The sequence below is a fragment of the Podarcis muralis genome, chromosome 16 (genome assembly GCF_964188315.1).
Source record: "Podarcis muralis chromosome 16, rPodMur119.hap1.1, whole genome shotgun sequence".
NCBI lineage: Eukaryota > Metazoa > Chordata > Lepidosauria > Squamata > Lacertidae > Podarcis > Podarcis muralis.
This window is the reverse complement of record NC_135670.1, coordinates 13,544,231-13,567,162: the sequence shown is the minus strand read 5'-3', so window position 1 is coordinate 13,567,162 and position 22,932 is coordinate 13,544,231. Positions and strand designations below refer to the sequence as shown.

The 22,932-nt window shown below is 49.1% G+C and overlaps 1 protein-coding gene across 1 annotated transcript in view; it reads right to left on the bottom strand.

Annotated features, from left to right (window-relative positions):
• Positions 1-2,824: 2,824 nt before the first annotated feature.
• Positions 2,825-22,932, bottom strand: part of TAGLN2 (transgelin 2) — a 30,109-nt gene continuing 10,001 nt past the window's right edge. The window contains exons 2-5 of the mRNA XM_028709953.2: positions 8,979-9,218; positions 7,791-7,965; positions 6,388-6,490; positions 2,825-4,206 (exon numbers count right to left, since the gene is read on the bottom strand). Of these exons, the coding sequence (XP_028565786.1) occupies positions 4,065-4,206; positions 6,388-6,490; positions 7,791-7,965; positions 8,979-9,158 (600 nt within the window). The 5' untranslated portion in view covers positions 9,159-9,218 and the 3' untranslated portion in view covers positions 2,825-4,064. The remainder of the gene's footprint in view (positions 4,207-6,387; positions 6,491-7,790; positions 7,966-8,978; positions 9,219-22,932) is intronic.

Sequence of the window (22,932 nt, the reverse complement as noted above, 5' to 3'; positions counted from 1 at the left end):
AGTCTCTTTGGAATGCATGGAAGACGACAGAAATAAGGGTGTACGCCCCACATTTAAACATAGGGAGCTTGGGTCTCGCTGCAAGTACAGAGGCCCAGCCCAGCTGACACACACACCTATACACAGACTAAGAGCAAATACCGACACACCCTTTGGGGACAGACACACACACACGACAACGTGGAAGTAGCACAAGTGTCAGGCGGGCGTAAGCGTAATGCTCCACTTGAAATTGCTAGGAGCTGCTTCCACCCCCCTTGAAACAGTTCTTTTTCTCCCCTTCAGGACTGGCCCTAAACAATTTGCCAAAGGACAAGGTGGTGCCCCCCTCATTCCATGTAGAGAAGGCATAAAGGTAAAGGGACCCCTGACCATTAGGTCCAGTCGTGGCCGACTCTGGGGTTGCGGTGCTCATCTCACTTTATTGGCTGAGGGAGCTTCCGGGACCGAGCAACGGGAGCTCACTCCGTCACAGGGATTCAAACCGCTGACCTTCTGATCAGCAAGTCCTAGGCTCTGTGGTTTAACCCACAGTGCCACCCACATCCCAGAGAAGGCAGAGTGGCAGCCAAATTTTTGACCCGATCTGCACCTTGCATTTAAAGCGGTATCGTGTCACTTCTTCATGGCTTTTCCACAAAGAAGCCTGGGAATTGTGGTTTGTAAAGGCGACGAGTGATGTTAAGAGACCCCCTATTCTTCACACCAAGCTACAATTCCCAGAGTTCCCTGGGAAGAGAGACTGGATGCTAAAACCACTCTCGGTTGCATCCAACCAAGTGATACTCAAAAGTAGACTTACATTGTGTGAACTCCCACAAAAAAGGCATTTTCAACCTGTTCCTCGGGGACCAGGGGTGCCAACTTGAATAAAATATGGGGGAGGGGGGACAGGTAAGCCCCACCCTCGAAGCACACCATTTGAATAGCAATGCCTATCGGCTTTGGGGGCCCCCTGCCGCCCTCAAATGTTTTATTGGGCAGGTGGTAAATAGACCTCAGTTTGGGAGTTGGCTCCTGTGTCTGGGACAAAAGCTGTTGACTTGTTACCGGAACTTAATGTTACCTGCGTTTAACGAGGGCTGAGCATACTCCGTGGAGGCAGCAAAATGCTGGCTGGCTTTTGGGTGGGGAGGATGGAAAATTAGGAAGGAGTCGGCGTGGGCTGTTATGGAGAAAAGCATGGCTGACTCAGACAGCAAACAGGAAGGCTACACCTCGCAATGCTGCGGCAGGTCCCGCTTCTAACTTTAGCGAGGCACCCTAGGCGTCGCTTTCTCAACGATAAGGCTAATAAATGGCAGATAAGCTTCCTTGGGAAGAAACAGGATTCCCACGTAGCTGTAGGAAAGCTCTGTGCGCCCTTGCGGTGTACACTCCCTGGATGACTGGTAAAAAAGTCCCAGTTTGGGCTTCACGAGAACCAGAGGTGTGCACCTCAGAACATTACCCAGAACCCTCTTTGGTGGGGCAGGCAAGTTTCCATGATAAAGACACACTTGGGTGGAAAAGGTTTGCCCCGTGGGCAAAAAGTTTGGCATGAAACAAGCGGCGATTTCTCCTTGGACTTTTGGCAGAGAGGAGAGCCCGCTTGACAACAAAAGATCTCTGTTGCCAAGGAAACAGCGGCCAGAGTTATGCTAACAGAAATTAACCTCTGGTTCCTGCTTAAGGAGGACAGAGTTTCTTGGAACAGCCCAGAAGCTGGAATCCTGCCCTGGCTGCTGCTTGAGTCCACTCGGGCAGAATTTCTCAAGATCCGCTGGGGGTGGGCAGGAGTGGGGAGGTGCAGACTATGAATACTTCTTTCCTACACAGCCTAGTTTAAAAATCAATGGCATTGTCCAACCTGGTACCACAGCCCCTCCAAAAACACATAATGTCTTTGAACCTGAGGATCTCCCCTGCAGCGCTTTTCATGTTCTGCTCCCGTTTTATAACCAGGTGGGGAACAGGACAAAAGGCCCTGTTGTTGTTGTTTAGTCGTTTAGTCGTGTCCGACTCTTCGTGACCCCATGGACCAGAGCACGCCAGGCACCTCTGTCCTCCACTACTTCCCGCAGTTTGGTCAAACTCATGCTGGTAACCTCGAAAACACTATCTCGTCCTCATCTCGTCCTCTGTCGCCCCCTTCTCCTTGTGCCCTCCATCTTTCCCAGCATCACTGTCTTCTCCAGGGAGTCTTCTCTTCTCATGAGGTGGCCAAAGTACTGGAGCCTCAGCTTCACGATCTGTCCTTCCAGTGAGCACTCAGGGCTGATTTCCTTAAGAATGGATGCGTTCGATCTTCTTGCAGTCCATGGGACTCTCAAGTGTCTTCTCCAGCACCATAATTCAAAAGGCCCTAGAGATGGACAAAAGCAGCTGTGGGGAGCCTGTGGCCCCACAAGCCTAATCAGTCCTGTCAGGCATCCCCATTTTGACCCATGAGGCTGCTTTCGTCAAGCAGCCTCCTGCTCACCTGTGTACAAGAACTTAGGTGTGGGGCGGGTGGAGACACGGCTGGGCTACAAAACAAGTTTTCAGGCACTGCCAAGTGGCCCATCAGCAGAACCTGGAAATGGACAGCTGCAAAGGTCCATGTGCGGCTCTTTTGCAAGACCTAGCACATCACGGGATCATCGGGGCTTGCAGAGAAGTGTGTGCGGTGCTTCGAAGCCCCGGCAAACAGCTGTCGAGCTGCAGTGCAGGTAGAGAGGCTTTGTGACAGCCGGGTCTTCCTGATCCAGTTGTGCTTGCTAAAAAGCTCTACCCCCTCAAGAAACAAAACAAAACACCCCGCCCTTTTCCACCCATCCCAACCCAGATAAGAAATACACAGGGGTTATAAACAAAGGACTGAGCAATGTTTATTCCTTATCAGTGATCTTGAGGCAGAGTACATTCCACAGTTAAGAATGCCACACAATTTTAAGAGTTCAGACTCAGCCCTGTGCCTTCTTGCCCTGGAGAAGAGGCAAATTTGGAATGGCAAGACTGCTGTGACCAGGCCCCCCCCACCCGAAGTAAAAAAGAAAGAAAGAAAGCCTGGCAGGCAAGCAGGAGCACCCAAATGGGTAGGAATTAGCAGCAGAGAATGAGGTTTTCCACTGCAAGACAAAAATCAGAGGATTTCCAGGGTGGGGAGAGACTGGCTGAAAAGTTAAAAATGCCCCATTAAAAGCACCCCAAATGAAACAGCTACCCAGGAATGTAGGTGTAGAGAATCTGAACCCAGCACCAGGAAGGATCACCTTGTGATCTCTGGAGGTTGTGCCAGCCAAAGAGATCCTCCTACCCTGTGGGTGTGAGTGTTGCCAGGTAGACACCACAGGAAGAGGTTAGCTGCCCTGCTCCCCTCACACGCAAAAAAAGAAGACATTGCAGTGCAGAGTGCTGAGATTCTAGATATTATCCAGGACTGCTCTGCTGGCAAGTTGCTGAGTTAAGACTGCCAAAAACAGTGTCCAAAAAAGAAACGGGCATTTATTTACTTTTGTTTTGGTCCAGATAAGTGTAAAAGGAAAGCAGGGTTTAAGGGGCCAGATTCTGGAATGTGAATAGTGAATTTAATAATAATAATAAAATGTTGCAGTAGAAGGGGCATTTGGCCACTAGTAAAACCACATTGGCATTATGAAGGGTGGTGGGGAGAAAAAGGAGACACACACCTTTTTTTTTTGGTCCCTGTATTCTTCAGATGAGTGGTTGGTTGGCCCCAGCATTATATTGGGGGGGGGGAGGTGTTGTATGGAGGACCCCCCCCCCATGGGAGGGGGGTTAAAGCGCTCTTGAGAAATGAGATCAAGAGTAGGCAGGGAGAAGGAAATAAAGTGTACTCACTCCAGTCGTGTGTGCTTAAGAGGAAAAATATGAGTAAAAAAAGGGGGGCAGTAAAAAAGAGAGGAGGTTACCGACCAGGGCTGGCACAGGGGGAAAGTGGGCACCAGAAGGCCCATCTCCTCCTGGTCTGCCTTTAAGGCTTCTCGTGGTAGCACAATTTGGAGAGAGACAGAGAGAGAGAGATTCTTGGGGATATGAGGTGTCGGGAAGCAAGGAGCCATCGCTTGGTGGGGCAGCCCGGCTCAAAGGATCTGGCGTGGCATGCCGTAGCCCGTCATCCCCGCTTGTGAGGCTCCCCGGTTGGTGCCCATCTGCAGGCCGATGACGCTCTGCCCTTCCTTGAGCTTGTCCTCCGGGAAGGCACGGCGGTTCTCCTGGGACTTCCTGTCGGGGTGGAAGGGGGAAGGCAGGAAGTGAGGGGTAGAAACAAGCACACACATCATTGCAGAGGACATAGCCTAGGAGGTTTGTTTTAAAAAGGATATTCTAAAAGATTATAACTCGGTCCATTCGTATTGCTTGTCTTCGTTCAGCTTAGAACAGGGTTTCCCAAATTTGGGCCTCCAACCGCTTTGGGACTACAACTCCCATCATGCCTAGTTAGCAGAACAAGTGTTCGTGGATGATGGGAATTGTAGTCCAGAAACTGCAGGAGACCCAAGTTTGGGAAACCATGGCTTAGAGGATCTAGATAGCTAAAGCACCACCGGATCACATATGAACCTGCTTTATGCTGAATCAGACCATTAGTCTCTCTGGAGTTGGATACAGGAGTCTCTCTCAACTCTCCCTCCCTGCAGATCCTGAGGACTGAACCCCAGTGGGCTTTCTTCCAGCAACGATTTTTTGGGCAGCAGATTTCAAAAACATGCAACTGTTTTCTCCAAAGCTTTCCACTGAAGAAACTTAACACAGTTTTATGACCATTTGGAAAGTCCATTCCAACTTTTTTTTTATGCTGCTTTTACCCTGAATTGTTTATTTGTAATTTTTCTGTAAGCCAAGCTTACGGAAACTGAAAATGCCATATTACAGTAATGTCTACATTCCTCTCCTCACTAGGTCCTCAAGGAAGACAAAAGGCTGTATCATAGGACCTAATTTTCTTGTAAAATAGTGGTTTTGCCTGAGACTTTCATTATGGAGCAATTTCATTCTTGGCTACCAGGTGTTTTATGGTTATTCAATAGCATATGAAAATTGATAATACAGTGGTGCCCCGCAAGACGAATGCCTCGCAAGACGAAAAACTCGCTAGACGAAAGGGTTTTCCGTTTTTTGAGTCATTCCGCAAGACGAATTTCCCTATGGGCTTGCTTCGCAAGACGAAACGTCTTGCGAGTTTGTTTCCTTTTTCTTAAAGCCGCTAAGCCATTAATAGCCGCTAAGCCGCTAATAGCCGTGCTTCGCAAGACGAAAAAACCGCAAGACGAAGAGACTCGTGGAACGGATTAATTTCGTCTTGCGAGGCACCACTGTAGTTAAAACACACCCCTGTAATCCCTTGTCTTCCAAGTTCGGTTGTGATCCAGCATTGCAGTGTGTGTCTGGGGAGGGGGAAAATCTGACCTGCCAGACCGCTCCCCCCCCGATGTTTCTGGTCTGTACCTCCCATCATCCCCTACCACCGGCCATGCTGGCTGAGTCCAACAGTATCCAGAGCAGGGGTGGCCTATGTGGTGCTCTCTGCATGTTGGGGACTACAAATCCCATTATACCCAATCATTCGCCACAGAGGCTGGGAACTAGGAGTTAAATCTGGAATGCATAGGGCCAGATATGCTGTGGTCTAGAGCAGTGTTCTCCAACCTTGGGCCTCCAGCTGTTTTGGGACTACAACTCCCATCATCCCTCGCTAGCAAGACCAGTGGTCAAGGATGATGGGAATTGTAGTCCAAAAACAGCTGGAGGCCCAAGGTTGGGGAACACTGGTCTAGAGGACCACAAGTTCATCACCTGGGCGGCAGCAGACAGCTGAAGTGCAATGCATAAATGATGTTATGCAGCCATGTACTGGGAAGTTTTTAAATGTTTTTAATGCACAGCAGCAGCCTCTCACCTCCAGCCCAACCTTCCTCTTCTCACAGTAGCTAAATGGGAATAATACTGGCTTGCCCAACAAGGTTGTCCCAGTGATGACTGAATACAGTGGTACCTTGGTTGTCGAATGGCTTGGCTCCCAAACGCCACAAACCTGGAAGTGAGTGTTCCGGTTTGTGAACGTTTTTCGGAAGCCGAACGTCCGATGCGGCTTCTGATTGAGTGCAGGAAGCTCCTGCAGCCAATCGGAGGCCACGCCTTGGTTTTCGAACCATTTCGGGAGTCAAACGGACTCCCGGAATGGATTAACTTTGACAACCAAGGTACCACTGGAATGTTACAGAGTGCTTTTTGGAAGCAATATAATGCAACTACTACTGGGATTGAAATGGCTACAGAAGAACCCTACAGTGAACAGTGATTTTATTCCCTTATTCCATACCTTACAAATTTGAGCCCAATATGGAGTTAATCCACGTCCACACCCACACCCACACCCACACCCCCTCTTGCCACAGCACTTACTTAGGAAACCAGTTGGGGTCCCCAACGAAGAGGCCGTCTCCTTTAGAGACCGCCAAGCCTCCCAGGTTCATCAAGGTTCTCTGCACGCTGGCCATGTGTTTAGCTGTGGGTTGGAAGAATTCAGAAGTCGATCAAATATATGCACCACGTCCAAGCCTTAACACCATTCTCAAGATCAAGCAGGAGCACTCTGCTCTTTTACAGTCTGGCAGAGACCCCAAAGTGCTGAAGCCAAGGACTGCAAAAGGCCACTCCCTTTTACAAGTTAGGCAAGGCGATCTTGCGTCGTTTCCCCATATTTTTTTCCTGTTTCGGCTCACCATCACCAGGAAGCAGCAACAGTTACACGAAAAGCTGCTTTGCAAAAAGGGTGAAACCACCGAGTCCAGGGCAGTCTGCTCAGCACAGACTGGCAGCAGCTCTCTAGGGCAGGGGGAGTTTTATCACATTACTTTCTACCCAAGACCCTTTTAATTGGAGATGGCTGGGAATTAATCCTGGGTAAAGCAAGAGGCAGTGTAATGTAGTGGTTAAGAGTTTTGGACTAGGTAGATCTGGGTTCAAATCCCTACTTAGCAAAGAAGTTCGCTGGGAGACCTCTTAGTCTCACAGCCTACCTCACAGGGTTATTGTGAGGATAAAATGGAGGGGGGGGGCAATCTACACAACCTTGAGCTCCTTGGAGGAAAGGTGAGATAGACATTTTACTAAGTAAAAGCACTCTACCAAACAACTACACAGGCCATTAAGAATCCACCCTCATCCCACACTGCAGGTTAGGCAAAAAATGGAAGCTCTGATCTTAACTTCTCCAAACGGCTAGGAGCTTATTTTGTAAAGTGGACCGATTTGGCAGAGATCTGCATTGTTTTAAAAAGTTGTGCCAAAAGAGACACTTCCTTGGCCTTGCTCCTGTTTTTCTGCCCTCGACCCTTTAGAAATGGAGAATTCAGTGATCCAGATACCCGCTCAAATCAGAAATGTCATTTCCAAGCAGAATGCCAGCCCCCCAAGTCAAAGTGGTGAGGCGACTTCATGCCTGCCCTTTACTTGCTGAAAAATGCAATCTAGGTTTCTTTTCCTTTCCATCCCTAATTGCCAAGAGGGAATGGGGAGATTTTTCTGGAGACTGCAGCTGAGGGAGGGAGCATTAACACTGCAGAGCCCCGATCTGCTCTTCTGGAAGACTGCCGCCCCATAGCAGGCAGGCTTTGAGGGACAGCCTTCAACTCTAACTGCAGTCGGGGAGGAGTTGGGCAAGGCTAGGCCTGGGGAGGCTGGGAGCCAGGTGAGGGGGCCTATGGGCTCCCCACACCTGCCTTAGATCACACGTGGTTTCCCCTCAGAGATGCTCCCTCTGCCCTCCTTCCTTCTCCCCGCCCTCCGCCACAAATACTTTGTACCTTCCCAGAGGTCCACCGTCTGGAATATGTCTGTGGCCTGGATGCCATACTGCTCAGCTGCACGCAGGAACTGAGAAATCTGCTCCATCTGCTTGAAAGCCATACTAGAACTCTGGATCTTTGCCACCAGCTTCTGTCCCTTGGGGCAAAGGCTGTTGATGAGGTGGCATAACACCTAGTCAGGGGCCAGGGAAAAAAATGGAGTCTGTTATAATAATAATAATAATAATAATAATAATAATAATAATAATAATAATTTATACCCTGCCCATCTGGCTGGGTTTCCCCAGCCACTCTGGGCAGCTCCCAACAGAATATTAGAAACACGATAAAACATCAAACATTTAAAACTTCCCTAAACAGGGCTGCCTTCAGATGTCTTCTAAAAGTCAGATTGTAGTTTATTTCCTTGACATCTGATGGGAGGACGTTCTACAGGGCAGGCGCCACCACCGAGAAGGCCCTCTGCCTGGTTCCCTGTAACCTCACTTCTCACAGTGAGGGAACCACCAGAAGGGCCCCGGAGCTGGACCTCAGTGTTCGGGCTGAACAATGAGGGTGGAGACACTCCTTCAGGTATACTGGGCCGAGGCTGTTTAGGGCTTCAAAGGTCTAACACTCTGAGTCAGTGTTAGAAACTCGGATAAATAAGCTAGGCACCAAATGGTTCCTTAAACCAGGGTTACTGATGCCAAAACGAAATGTTCAGCTGTCATTTTGGGGCCAGGAAGCTCGGAAGTTGTATTTTTCAATACGACCTTTTGGTTCCTGAAATTCGTTCCGATTGTGTGCAGATAAAATATAAAAGGACGTGTTGCGAGTGTCATGAAAGCAGTCAAGATCCAAGGATCCCCAGGCATGCATCTCCAGATGGTGGAGCTGTCAGACGCCATCCTGGCGCCACTTGCCGCAAGTGGCCAATAGTTAGATGCAAAATGCGCCTGGTGAATTTTGAATACTGCTCTGAGCGGCAGCACTAGGCTCCAGTTAGTAGACCTTGGGTGGTTTTGTACGAAATGGAATAGATCAGGCAAACCTGAAGCTTGCCTGATCTAGCCCACGGGAGCTCACACTAATGAATACCTGTACCCACTCCTTAAAGGCACTGCACGACTTAGATTGCCTTTTTGTAACGACAGAGGGACCCCAAACCTTCTAGGCTGAACGAAGCCACACCGAACTCCTTACCGTTCCATCTTTCAGCCACTCTTGGAAGTTCTTCTTGCCTGGCTGGGGCTGCCCGACTTCCGGCCCACACTGGGCAACGATCCACTGGATTAAAATCTGCTCCAGTTCGTCGTCATACTGCTTGTCGATCTTGTTCTGAACCTCCCTGCTGAGTCCGTAAGCGGGGCCTCTGTTTGCCATGGCGGCTGTGTGGGGGTTTTGTGTACCTTGGAAGGCTAGATAGAGCAAAGACACACAGACCTAAAGAAAGAGAATCATAGAATCACAGATCTGTAGTGTTGGAAGGGAACACGAGGGAGGAGCATCAGCCTGGCTCTCCAGGAAACCTCAGGAGCACGTGCCAAATTTGAACTCCCCAAAATACCACGGGTTCCATGCTGCCACCTCCTTTTTTGTGGGAATTTTAACGTTACAGAGAAATGCATATGCCGAAGGTTCTTACAAATAGCTCGGTTTGTTTGAAGTGCTTTTTTTGGCAGACAGCTAAGTTCTACTTAAGAGTAGACCCACTGAAATTAATGAGCCCAGGTTGGTCACATTGATTAATTTCAGTGGGTTTACTCTGAGTAAGATTAACACCACAGTACAACTTATAGTACTCATTTTTTTCTAGACTTTAAGAGGTTTTTAGAAAAAAATTATAAAGACAAAAGTGAAAGCTCGAAATAAAAATTGTTTCTTTAAAAAGAAAAAGAAAAAAATCAAAACTATTTTATTAAACGTCAAGGCAATATAATCCTATCATAACCAGAAAAATAATATTATTATTTCTGAAATAATATAAACCCAACAGACAAGAAGTCAGGGGAGAATCTTTCTCTTATGAAACTGGCATTAACCCTCTAATGTCTCAGCCAAGGACCTGCTTTCAGTTGGAGAAGACTGTGATCTCGTATCTGTATCTGAGCTGCAGCCCCACGCAATAAATTGGAGTGTGTGTGTGTGTGTGCTGCTTTTCACTTCCAGAACGCTTGCATGTAAATGCTTGCCTGCAATGAACCCTGGACACACTCTGTGGTGTACGGCCTGTGCTAATTACCCATTATAGGTGGTTTTTAGAAATCGCCCTTCCCAGGAACACGCTGCACCAGCTGAGGAGCAAGTAGGATGCAGAGCAGGTGGCGATGAGCCTTTAGCAAACGACACGGGAATTCTCAGGCCATGTTCCTTGGCCCAGAGATGGTTAGGTGGAGACAAAAGAGTGATGGCCCTTCCCAAACGCATCCTAGCGCAGCTCCCGTTCCAACAGAGTTTTTTAACACTGACACAAGCCAGCTAAGTCTTCTACCAACCCCGGTTGACTCTTATCATTCTGGTAAGGCAAATCAGGTAGGTTGGCTTTTTAAAAAACACACACAAGAAGAATGCGACTTTACAAGAACCTTAAGCATCCCTAGACAAGGGATTGCAGGCGTGGGACAGAAGACTGCAACAGCCCTGGCAACCACAAGTAGTTGGGTTGCTAGAAAAGCCAGAAAAAGTTTTAAGTATGCCAGACCATGAAAACCACCCGCAAAAGATAATGACATAAAGAGGATCAGACATGTGGCCCATTAAGTCCAGCATCCTGTTCTCGCAGTGGCCCACCAGATGCCCAGGGTGGAAAACCCAAAAGCAGGACCTCTGAGCCCAAGAGCCCTCTCTCCCCTCTTGCGGTTTCCAGCAAGGAGCATACAGAAGAATTGCGACTGTGCAGGCAGAGCACAGAGCCATCATGCTCAAAACAGGAAGCTCAGTAAGCAAACTGGCACCGGCAGGAAGGAAGGAGGCGGCGGATGACCCAAGTAACTGCAGAACAGAGAAGCGTTTCCATAGGAAGGGCAAAGGAACCTGCCTTAAACCCCTGGGCCTGTTGAGTTCAGAAATGCCCACTGAGATTTGCAGCAGCCTCCCAGGATTTCAGACAGAGGATGTCCTTAGCCCTACCTGTGGACGCCAGAGATGGAACCTTATGCATGCACAGCAGGCACTCTACGGCTGAGCTACGGCCCTTCCCTTAAAAATAAAGATTCTAGTCCTCATGGCTTTAAATAAAGGCCGGCTTTAAATAGGAACACAGGAGTCTGCTTTAAACTAAGCAGTGTTAGGCTCCTTGGACAAAGGTTGCGGTTGCCAAAGCGGAATGTCTAGTTGCCTTTTTTCTAAAGTCTTCTTTTTCAAATGATGGGTTTCTCAGTTAAACATCTGGCTAGTTCAGATGACAGCCATGAGCCTAGGTTAAGATAACTTAAAGAATAAGAGTCCATAGATCCAGGACCAGTCCACATATAAACTGGCCTAATCCGACCTCTTTTTCTTAATGGCGACTGCTCCTGCTCAGGCTGCCCAGGCGAAGAAGCATTTTGGTTCCCAACATTCATTCTGATTGTGCAGATAGAAGTATAACTGGTAGAATTCTAGAGGATGTGCTGTTAGTGTGTGAAAACAGTCCCGATCCAAGGATCCTCAGGCATGCACCTCCAGATGGTGGAGACGTCAGGCACCACCCTGGCACCCAGGCATCTTCACTTGGTCGATAGCCTGGTGCAAAATGCGCCTGGCAAATTTTGAACACTGATGCCAAGCCAGATCATTGGTCCATCTAGTTCAGTATTGTCCACACTGATTGGCAGCAGCTCTCCAGGATTTCAGACATGAGTCTCTCCCTGCTGGACCTCGGACTTTTGATATGCATGCCAGATACTCTATGGCCCACCATTGCGGATTAGCAATGCCAGCTACTGCATACCTCAATAAATCCCTGGAGAGCACACACAGGCCCTTTATAAACCATTACAGCACCCAGCCCAAAGGCTATTGTTTTGCAAGAGGAGGGGGAGAATGGCAGTTGTGTGGGGGCGGAGGCGATTAAATCCCTTCTCCTGGGGCTTTGGAGGGAAGAGTTCCCTTTCAAGGGATGCTGTTTTACAAGTAGGTGGGGAATCTCTGCTTGCTCAGAGGCCAGGCACACCCCAGTTTGCCTTTGCCTGCAGGGCAGGATCTGTGCCAAGCAAGGGCAAGGCCTGAGTGGTTAGATCAGGCTTGTAAACAGACAACTCGCCTGGGGTGATCAGAAGTTGCTTTCAAGTGATCAGAGAGAACATGTTAAAAGAAAACACACACCAAAACCTCAAGCTGAAACTCCCCCTGCCTCCTATTGGGTCACAAATTCCCATGCCTTACTGTTTTTTTACATGCACTATCCAAACTAGGAACAAGGGAAACGGTCTGAGAGAGTGTCAAGCTATTGGTCCATCTAGCGTATTATGGTCCGCAGTAACTAGCAGTGGGGATCGAACCCAGAACCTTCTGCATGCAAAGCAAACACTCTGTCCCTGAGCTACAGCATCTTCTTCCCCATAGTCAATGATCTGAAGTGCTGCCACACGGATGATGGGAGCAAGCTTGTTTTCTGATGCTCCAGAGGCGAGGACCCGAACCAACGATTCAGGTTACAAGAAAGGAGATTCCAATTATAGCCATACCTCGGGTTGAAGTAGCTTCGGGATAAGCATTTTCGGGTTGCGCTCCACGGCGACCCAGAAGTAACAGAGCGCGTTACTTCCAGGTTTCGCCGCTTGCGCATGCGCTCAAAATGACGTCATGCGCATGCGTGGAAGCGGCGAATCGCGACCCACAGATGCAGGTTGCGTTCACTTCAGGATGTGAACGGGGCTTTGGAACGGATCCCGTTCGCATCCAGAGGTATCACTGTACAGGAAATATCAGCAAGAACTTTCTGACAGTAAGAGCTGCTTGACTGTGGAATGGACTCCCTTGAGAGGCGGCGGATTCTCGTTGATTCTGCAGCCAGCGATCCCTACAATTTTTTTTAAAAGAGAGCGCACGTGCAGACCTTTTTGAATATACGGTAACTGAGCCTGCAAGTTTCGATTCAGGAAAGAGCAGGAACACTTTGAAAAGAACTCCGGGCCAGAAGCTTCATTTTGCAGGAAAACCTAAGATCAACTGGGGAGGTGGTAGTCAGAACAGAAGCCTCCATCCAGGAACAGCGCCCTGAAAATGGGAACGGCTGTTCTGCCAAGGAGCCAGTTTTACACTCCAGCAGATTCTCACAGGCCTCCCTGCCTCAAATCCCCCAGCAATTCTCAAAAGCTTACAGAACCACCCACCGTAGCCCATTGTCCGACCCTCTCCAGACAACACTGCCAGCCATTGTCTCTTGCTCTCTCCAGGCCCTCCGTGCCCCCCACCCGCCACAGTCTGGGAAACTGGGGTGGGGGAGGAGAGAAAGGAAGAGAAGGTCCCCCCCCCAGCTGCTCCGCAGGAGGCCTGAAATTTGGAGCCAGCCACAAGCTGGCCAAGGAGGAGCGCCTGGGGCCTTCTCAAACCACACTGGGCTGACAGTACACCTTTGGGGCTGCCAAGTTTTTAAACACGTGGAACCTCAGGCCTCTGAGCATGTGAAGTGCCTCCCCCCCAAACCCTCATTTTTAAAAAAGGAGTGGCAAGGTCACTCTCAGTGCTGATTTTTTTTATTTTTAAAAAAGCACCCTCCCTCAAAATAAGTGCATATACAGTGGCACCTCGGTTTTCGAACATAATCCGTTCCAAAAGACCGTTTGACTTCCGAAATGTTCGAAAACTGAGGTGCAAAGGTCAGTCTGCAAATTTAATTGAGAAAACTGAGAAACACTCAGCGGAAGCCGTTCAACTTCTGAGGAGCGTTCAAAAACAAAAGGATTTACTTCTGGGTTTTTGGCGTTTGAAAACCAAAAGGTTCAACTTCTGAGACATTTGAAAACCAAGGTACCGCTGCACAGTGGTACCTCTGGTTAAGTACTTAATTCGTTCTGGAGGTCCGTACTTAACCTGAAACTGTTCTTAACCTGAAGCGCCACTTTAGCTAATGGGGCCTCCTGCTGCTGCAGTGCCACCGGAGCACGATTTCTGTTCTTATCCTGAAGCAAAGTTCTTAACCTGAAGCACTATTTCTGGGTTAGCAGAGTCTGTAACCTGAAGCGTCTGTAACCCGAGGTACCACTGTATATGGCTCACCCCATGCTATCACCCCGTTGCATTTCATCCTTGCAACAGCCCTGTGAGGAAGGGATCAAGCTCCAACCCCCAACTCAAACCACTTTGCTACTGTGGTTCTGAGATACGCAGAATTGTGGAGTTGGACGGGGTCATCTAGCCCAACCCTCTACAATGCATACCTGTTTTTGTATTGGAGGCAGTCTGAACACCAAGTCAGGCCATCTTGCTTGGCACTTTCTGCCTCAGGCCCAAGGACGGGACATGACCCCCAGGGCTTCTCTATCTGACCCAGACAGACCTGCTCTCAAAGCCAGGCCTCTCAGAATTGTCGGGTTGGAAGGGGGCACCAAGGGTCGTCTAGTCCAACCCCCATGTAATGCAGCCTTTGAGTGCTTTGTCTTTGGAACTGTGATAGGGCCTCTTGCTTGCCAGATTGGAGAATCGAGAAGCATGTGTTCCGTGTGTGCAGATTCCTCTTGATTTCTGTGGGGTGGGATCCATGGGCATGTTCACGTCACTGCCTTAAGAGTGCTGTGAAGCTGCTTTTTTCTTAGTGTGTTTCACAGGGCTTCTGTCCCCACAAAGCCCAAGCTGTTCAGATCAGCATAGCTTCAGTAGTGTCAGATTCGCTTCTGTTCGTGTCCACACCAGCAAGCGCTGGGGTGCCTTTACCCCTATATGCAGAGGTGTCCACACCTGAGCTAGAGTTGAACTAGAAATGGCTTAAGGACTCGAACTGGAGGGAAGATTTGAAAAACAGCATCTTAAACAGTAGCATTTTACACAGAGTACACACGCATTTCAGATAACGGTTGTGTGAAGGCAGGATTAAAACCTCAGCACTAGGAATGCAGTAAATGGAGAGTGGACAGGAGCCTGAGTCTACAGTCCTAGTCTACTCTGCAAAGAGGTAAGACTCTCATGGAACAGCAGGCAGGTGAAGCTAATGGCTATGGGCTACTGCAACAAAATACGGTTCCCCCAAACCCATTTCACAGAAAGCCTGAAGTGGTGGGATTTGGAGACAGTGGAGAGTTTTAAATAGAGGTCGGGTGCCTGTCTGTCAGGGATTCTTTAGTTGTGACTCCTGCACTGCAGGGGGTTGGACTAGAGGACCTTTGGGGGTGCCCTTCCAACACTGCGGTTCCACGATGAGAAAAACACAGAGCAGGCTGCAATTCTATGCGTACTTACGTAGGAGGAAGCCTCAACACACTCAGCCAGACTTGCTTCCAGAAGCACAATAATATTAAGGAAGTTTTAAGCAAATTCGCCTTGAGCCCCCAAACTCCACCAGGAGGCAGCGTTCAGGGACCCATCAATTCAGGAAAAAAAAGGGGGGGGGGAGTTATGAAACAGGATTAAACCGAAAGGTCACAGATTCCTCCTCCACTCAAGACTGAAGCCTGGCTTTCCATACTGATGTGAATCTCTCTTTCTGGCACCTTCTAATGGCCCCCCAAAGTCTTCTATGAAATAAAACAGCTCTCCCCCACCTCACTCCCCCACTTTTGAACGCTTGTTGGGGAAGTCTGAGACCTGAACTGATTTCTACTTTTAAAAACAGTTATATAAACAGGAGGGTTGTTTTTGTAAAAAAAAGGAAAGGAAAACAGGGAGAGGTTGAGTAGTATCACAAAGAAAGTTATGGGCAACATCTTAAATCACTGGATTCTCTCATTTTCTCAGAGGCAAAAGCAAAGGGCAGAGAAAAATATATAATTTGCCTTTGCACGACAGGCCAGATTCTGCACACATTCACACAGCCCTATCCATCCTTTCTTCCGACAAGGAAGAGGCATTATTAGCTTGCAAAGACATATTCCAGCCAGGCAAAAACACTCAAAAGAGGCGCAAAGCAGGGCTGGTGAGGTGTGAAGTTTGGGAGGAGTCCTGAGGGCCAGCTACACAGGCCACCTTTGGCTGAGGCTCCCCCATTCCTGGAATTAAGACTCTGCTAGAATTTACCCATAATCCATCAGGGTTTTGCACCATGGATAGATGCACTGAGAGTTAGGTATGACGTGAAGGATCAAAGTGGGGCAGGTACAACACCCTTGCAAGGCAGGCCGGTATTCTTGTCATCTCATATTAGATGTGTGTGTTGGTGGACTGCACTTAAAAGATTCAGGGATAGAGAATAAACCTCTCCGTTTATTCTTTGAGCCTTTTCACTAGTGCTACAAGCAGGCACACTGGGGCCTCATCAACAATCCCTTGAAGTCTGTTCAAACCAATTAAATAAGTACACACTGCTTTGTTCAGATCAAATCTGAATTCAGGTGTTCAAATTCATTTTGCCCAACATTATGCCCACCACATTAGGTGACTGGGCCCGCAAAGTGTGTCGTCACAACACACTGCCCTTCATCCGAAGATCACAGGGCAGCTCACAACATAAAAATTCTAAAATGAGAACACAAAACACATAATAAAATAAAAACAAGAACAAACCAATAAACCCCCTTCCAACATTTTAAAGGCCACAGAACAGGCACGTCCAAAGTACGTTTCAGGGACCTAATCCGGCCCACGATTTAATCTGTCCTCCGTGGCAGTGTATGTCCTGGGATAAAACCCTAAAAAAGCTCAAGGACTTTGGGGTAAAATTGTAAAAAAGCTCAACAACTTTGGTCTGCCCTCACGCATGTTCACTTCATCACTTCATCAAATCTGCCCTTTTTTGAAAAAAGTTTGGGCACCCCTGCCATAGAATGTTCAGCAGCCAAAGGTTATATAGAAACCTTTTTGCCTGGCGCCTAAAGGATATGTAGTGAAGGTGCCAGGGAAGCTTCCCTGGGGAGAGCATTCCACAAACGGGGAGCCACCACAGAAAAGGCCCGTTCTCATGTTGCCACCCTGTGAACCTCCTTCAGAAGAGGCACATATGGAGAGAGGTGGTCCTTAGCCACTTAAGGCTTTATGTTGAAGTCAAGAGGGAGGGAGAAAGTGGCAAATCACAGGTGTTGTGGACAGTCTGGATTATTCTTTGATTTGTTGCCCACCCTTCACACCATGCAGTCCCTGGAATGGGGAGGATAGAGGGGGGGGGGGCAACTCAGCTTGCAGAAGAGGGCTTTGCATGGTGTTAGATAGAGTTAAAGACTCCCAGGCTGTCCTCGAATCTTTAACTTCAGCTGACCTGTCGTGGTTTAGACTGATACGCTCAGGTTGCATCCTTTTTTTTTTTTACAACCTCCTCCTCCTCCCACTTCTATCCTGGACCTCAAAATTAGAGGTTATCTTTAACTATGAGAGAATAAGCATGGCTGCCCTGTTCTTCTCCAGACTAGTACTAGAAACCTTTTTTCTATCCAACTAGTGCAGATCCTACCACAAACAACAGCATCTCTGTCCATGGTTGCAACAAGTCTACCCTCTAACCAAAATTCACTAGGTTAAATGCTGCTTGCTGCCTACTTAAAGGGGTTTCAATAGGCAATTGGACGCTGCGAGCCCATTAGAAGGGGGCTTAACCCTTTGCCCTCCACTGCAGCCCTGTAGCCCCCCCCCCCCCCCCCCGCAGCCTATGCGTGCAATCTGCATTGCCAGAAAGAGTAGATGCATAATGGTTGGAGTGTGCAGGAGGCAGTTAAGAAATGCACACTGGTCCAAGGCCCTCTTCACAGACAAATTCCATGTACGCTGCAGCCCAGCTCAACTTACATTACCCCTGGCATACATTGTCTAAAGCTCATCTCAGTCCTTGGTGCGCATCTGTGTTCAGGGCATGTGATGTGTGTCTGTTTGGTGCTTCTATTAAGGCAGCCCATGGAGGCTTTCCACTGAATAAGTTCCCAGCCCCAGCCTAGAAGGCAAGGGAAACAAAGCTGTGCAAGAGAGAGAGAGAGAGAGAGAGAGAGAGAGAGACAGACAGACAGACAGACAGAGAGAGCGAAAGCTCCCCATCTGATCTTCACCTGCAGGCAATTTCCCTTCACCCCAAGCGATCAGGAAAAAAGGGTCCGGGTGGCGCTGTGGGTTAAACCACAGAGCCTAGGGCTTGCCGATCAGAAGGTCAGCGGTTCGAATCCCCACAACGGGGTGAGCTCCCGTTGCTCAGTCCCTGCTCCTGCCAACCTAGCAGTTCGAAAGCACAAAAGTTCAAGTAGATAAATAGGTACCGCTCCGGCGGGAAGGTAAACGGCGTTTCCGTGCGCTGCTCTGGTTCGCCAGAAGCGGCTTAGTCATGCTGGCCACATGACCCGGAAGCTGTACGCTGGCTCCCTCAGTCAGTAAAGCGAGATGAGTGCTGCAACCCCAGAGTTGTCCGCAACTGGACCTAATGGTCAGGGGTCCCTTTACCTTACCAAGTGCCAGGGTTGCCTGCCCTTTTGCAACAACCATTTGCCAAGCAGAGGGCAATGCGGGGTCATGCAGTGGAGGAAAAATAGTGCCAGAATGCTCAAAGATCAGACTCAATCATCTAGAGAGCGCAGAGAGGCCCCACCGGATTTCAGAGCGGAAGCCACCCTAGAAGAGGCAGGCACAGGGCCAAGTTAGCAATCAGGAAGCAAAGGAGGTTTCAGATAGGGACAATTCCTAGAACCGGCAAGCCTTTGCGGGGAGGGAGAGGGGACTCTCAAGGCTTTTCCTGCAGTTAACCTACAGCAGAGACCACTCTGGAGCCAGATCAAGTGTGCTAGCAAGAACAACCTTTAGGAAAGAAACAGGAAACCCTTTCTCCTCCTCAGCCATTAAGAAGGGGAAAGGAGGAAAGGGGGGGGGTCACCTGGGGACAGGTCTGTATGCCAAGCAGGCTGTGCTGCTCTAGCCATTATATTGTCCATAGCTCAGGAGTGCAGAACCTGTGGCTCCCAAATGCTGCTGTACTGTAACTCCCATCAGCTCTAGCGAGCATGGCCAATGGGAATTGTAGTTCAGCAACATGTGTAGGGCCAGAGGTTCCCCACGCAATTGGTGGAGATTTTTTTGTTAAAAAAGCCTACGTGCCTAATTCAGAGGTGGGGAACCTCAGGCCGGGGGTCCAATGCAGCCCCCCAGGCCACTCTGTCTGGCCCTTGGAAGGCCACATTTCACGGCCTGTGCTCCAGCGCTTTTGCAAAAGGTGAAAATGTTTTAGTTGCCCAGGCTTAAAATAAAAAATTGCTACCACTTTCTATTGCTGGTTTAACATCACCATACAGTGGTACCTCAGGTTACATACGCTTCTGGTTACATACGCTTCAGGTTACAGACTTCGCTAACCCAGAAATAGTGCTTCAGGTTAAGAACTTTGCTTCAGGATGAGAACAGAAATCGTGCTTTGGCGGTGCGGCGGCAGCAGGAGGCCCCATTAGCTAAAGTAGTGCTTCAGGTTAAGAACAGTTTCAGGTTAAGAACGGACCTCCAGAACGGATTAAGTTCTTAACCCGAGGTACCACTTGTGCAGTACTTTAAAGGTTTTAGTTAGTGCTTTTTTCTGAGGGGATGCAGGGGTACGCATACCCAAGATGGCGGCCTTTTGTCCATTTACTGTATTTATTTTTCTCAATTTGAACTATAAAGTGGTGATTTTCTTCAGCCAAAACAAACATTTTTTTAAAGAAAAAAAAGCACTGGTTTTAATTTATTCCTGTTCTTTGTTAATGAGATGATGGTGCTAGAGAAACGCTGTAGATATCTGGACCACTTGAGTGACCAGCCAGGCTATGCAAGGTAGACAAGGAGTTGCATGTGCCAGTACTTTCAGGGACTCATCCACAAACCTGCTATAAAGCTACTGTTTGCTTCTGCAGGCAGCCTGCAAGCCATGAAGGCAGCTGCCCCATGGAGGCTGGTCCACAAGGGCAAACAATGTGCTGACCCACCAACTGGTCTGCCTTCTATCTTACAACCAATCAGGAGCTGCCTCTGTCTGTCATTGGCTCTGGATTCTCCTATCCTTGGTCTCCCTCCTGCCTTCCACCCCACCAGCCAACCTCTGTAGATGCCAGCCCACGACCTCCATACACACTGCCCAGGCTTGCGCCCGGAGAGGACACTTTGGTGCTGCCAAGGCAGCAAAAACAATGCAGGAGGCAGCCGTTACAAGTTACCAGTCTCTGCAGCCACAGCAGGCACCGTGATTCCCCAGCGGTTTGACTTCACCCCTAGAGGCACACTCCATTGTCTCTTGAGACAGATGGATACCAACAACAGTGAGCCAAGGGGAAGAGTTTTGCTCTAGAGCAGAGGGCGGGTGATCTTGATTCTAGGGGCCAAATGCAGCCCCCCAAGTATCTCTCTCTCTCTCTGACCCTTGGGACTTTCTCCAGACTACCCCCCTCTTTACCCCCCACTCTCCTGCCAGGCCACACTGTCCTGCACTGGCTCATTTGGAAAACACCCCTCATTTTCTGAAATACAGGGGGTTAACTGTATGCTGGTAAGAGTTAAAGAGCCAGTCTAGTGCTTAGAGCGCCAGACAAGGACCAGGCAGGTCTAGGTTTCAAATCCCCACACAACCCTGAAACTCGCTGGGTGACTTTGTGCCCCTCACGGTCTCTCAGCCTAAGCTACCTCGCAGGGCTGTTGTAGGGGAGAATGGTGTGCTGGACCAACTTGAGCTCCTTGGAGGAAACGTGGAATATAAGTAGAAAAAAGCAAGCTATCAGAACCCCCTGCCAGGTTCATGTTCAAATACATGGATTTAGATGTTAAAAAGTCTAATCCAGGGTAGGTCGGCCAAGGAAGAGTCTATTACGAGAGAGAGAGAGAGAGAGAGAGAGAGAGAGAGAGAGAGAGAGAGAGAGAACACCTCCTCCTCAAATCCTTTGGGGCATCTGGATGAAGCACAAAGGCTGCAGCTGCTGACGTTTTATTGGGCAGTTACACTTATGTAGATCCACCATTCAGTCTCAATTGCGGCTGCCTATAAAACTCTCCCAGCCTCCGATCTCTGCCTGTCATTATGGCTCGTAAATAGGTTGCTGCAAGGCCTTCCTTCCTTTTCAAATAGATGTTCCAAGCCAGTAAAGCTATAGTTTGGTTCAAGCCTGCTCCATTTCAGAGGAACAGTCCAAGATTTTATTTATATATATATATAGGCCCCAGAAGCAGCTGAGGAAGGAAAGGTTTGTCCCTGCTCTGGCTCCAGATGGGGTGTCCTGCAGCAGCCACAAGCTGCCCCCCCCCTGCAACCGCAGTATAATATTGCAACCCCAGCTTTCCCTGCCCTGATACGGTGACACATGAGAGAGGCAGGGATGGATGCATCATGCAGGCAGCGCCTCTTCCAGGTGAAAGAGCCCACTGTAAACACCCTGGCAAATCACCACTCCATTTCAGGTTTTGAAGCCAACAGCCAGTCTCCGCCCCAGCTGTTTATTCCATTCATCCATTTGAATAATAAGGACAGGGTCTTTCTCAGCCCACTCCAAGATGCTGGGACTTGAACCTGGAACCTTCCGAGCACCAAGCACAGGCTAGCAACACCAAGCTACAGGCCTTCAGCCTTGCTTGGAATTTGCTGACCACACTAAGCCATCCTTTACCCGTCAGCCCGACAGACACCAAGCAAGCCTGGACATGCTAAATCTGGATGATGCCAGGGGCCTCCTCAGATTGTTGCTTATTATCTGGCAGCGCCAGCTCTGAAGGGAAAGGAGCTGGGTTTTGTGGGAGGATGTGCCAGGTAAGGGAGATTGTGGCAACAGGGGAATAAGTGCAGGAGTCATTTAAGGCTCCCGATTGAGACTCACAACTGTGGCAGGATTCTTTGTGGTGGCACTAGTTCAGGTTTTTAACCAATGAACTGGCAAGGGGTTAAAAAAAAACCACCTTTGGTTAATATATAGCCACCCTAAGGGCTTCAAGTTACACTGAAAAGCAGCTTATTTTTAAGGTAAACACAGCCCTGTGAACAGCAAGGTGGAGATTTGCTGTTGTGCTCTGGTCAGGTCCAGCTTACAGATAATAATAATAATAATAATAATAATTTATTATTTATACCCCGCCCATCTGGCTGGGCCTCCCCAGCCACTCTGGGCGGCTTCCATAAAAACCAAAAATACAATAAAATATCACATGTTAAAAACTTCCCTGAACAGGGCTGCCTTAAGATGTCTCTTGAATGTCAGGTAGTTATTTATCACTTTGACATCTGCTGGAAGGGCGTTCCACAGGGTGGGCGCCACTACCGAGAAGGCCCTCTGCCTGGTTCCCTGTAGCTTTGCTTCTCGCAATGAGGGAACCGCCAGAAGGCCCTCGGCGCTGGACCTCAGCGTCCGGGCAGAATGATGGGGGTGGAGACGCTCCTTCAGGTATACTGGACCGAGGCCGTTTAGGGCTTTAAAGGTCAGCACCAACACTTTGAATTGTGCTCGGAAACGTACTGGGAGCCAATGCAAGTCTTTCAAGACCGGTGTTATATGGTCTCGGCGGCCGCTCCCAGTCACCAGTCTAGCTGCCGCATTCTGGATTAGTTGTAGTTTCCGAGTCACCTTCAAAGGTAGCCCCACGTAGAGTGCATTGCAGTAGTCCAAGCGGGAGATAACCAGAGCATGTACCACTCTGGCGAGACAGTCTGCAGGCAGATAGGGTCTCAGCCTACGTACCAGATGGAGCTGGTAAACAGCTGCCCTGGACACGGATTTGACCTGTGCCTCCATGGACAGCTGTGAGTCCAAAATGACTCCCAGGCTGCGCACCTGGTCCTTCAGGGGCACAGTTACCCCATTCAGGACCAGGGAATCCTCCACACCTGCCCGCCTCCTGTCCCCCAAAAACAGTACTTCTGTCTTGTCAGGATTCAACCTCAATCTGTTAGCCGCCATCCATCCTCCAACCGCCTCCAGACACTCACACAGGACCTTCACCACCTTCACTGGTTCTGATTTAAAAGAGAGGTAGAGCTGGGTATCATCCGCATACTGATGAACACCCAGCCCAAACCTCCTGATGATCTCTCCCAGCGGCTGCATGTAAATGTTGAAAAGCATGGGGGAGAGGACAGAACCCTGAGGCACCCCACAAGTGAGAGCCCTAATAGATC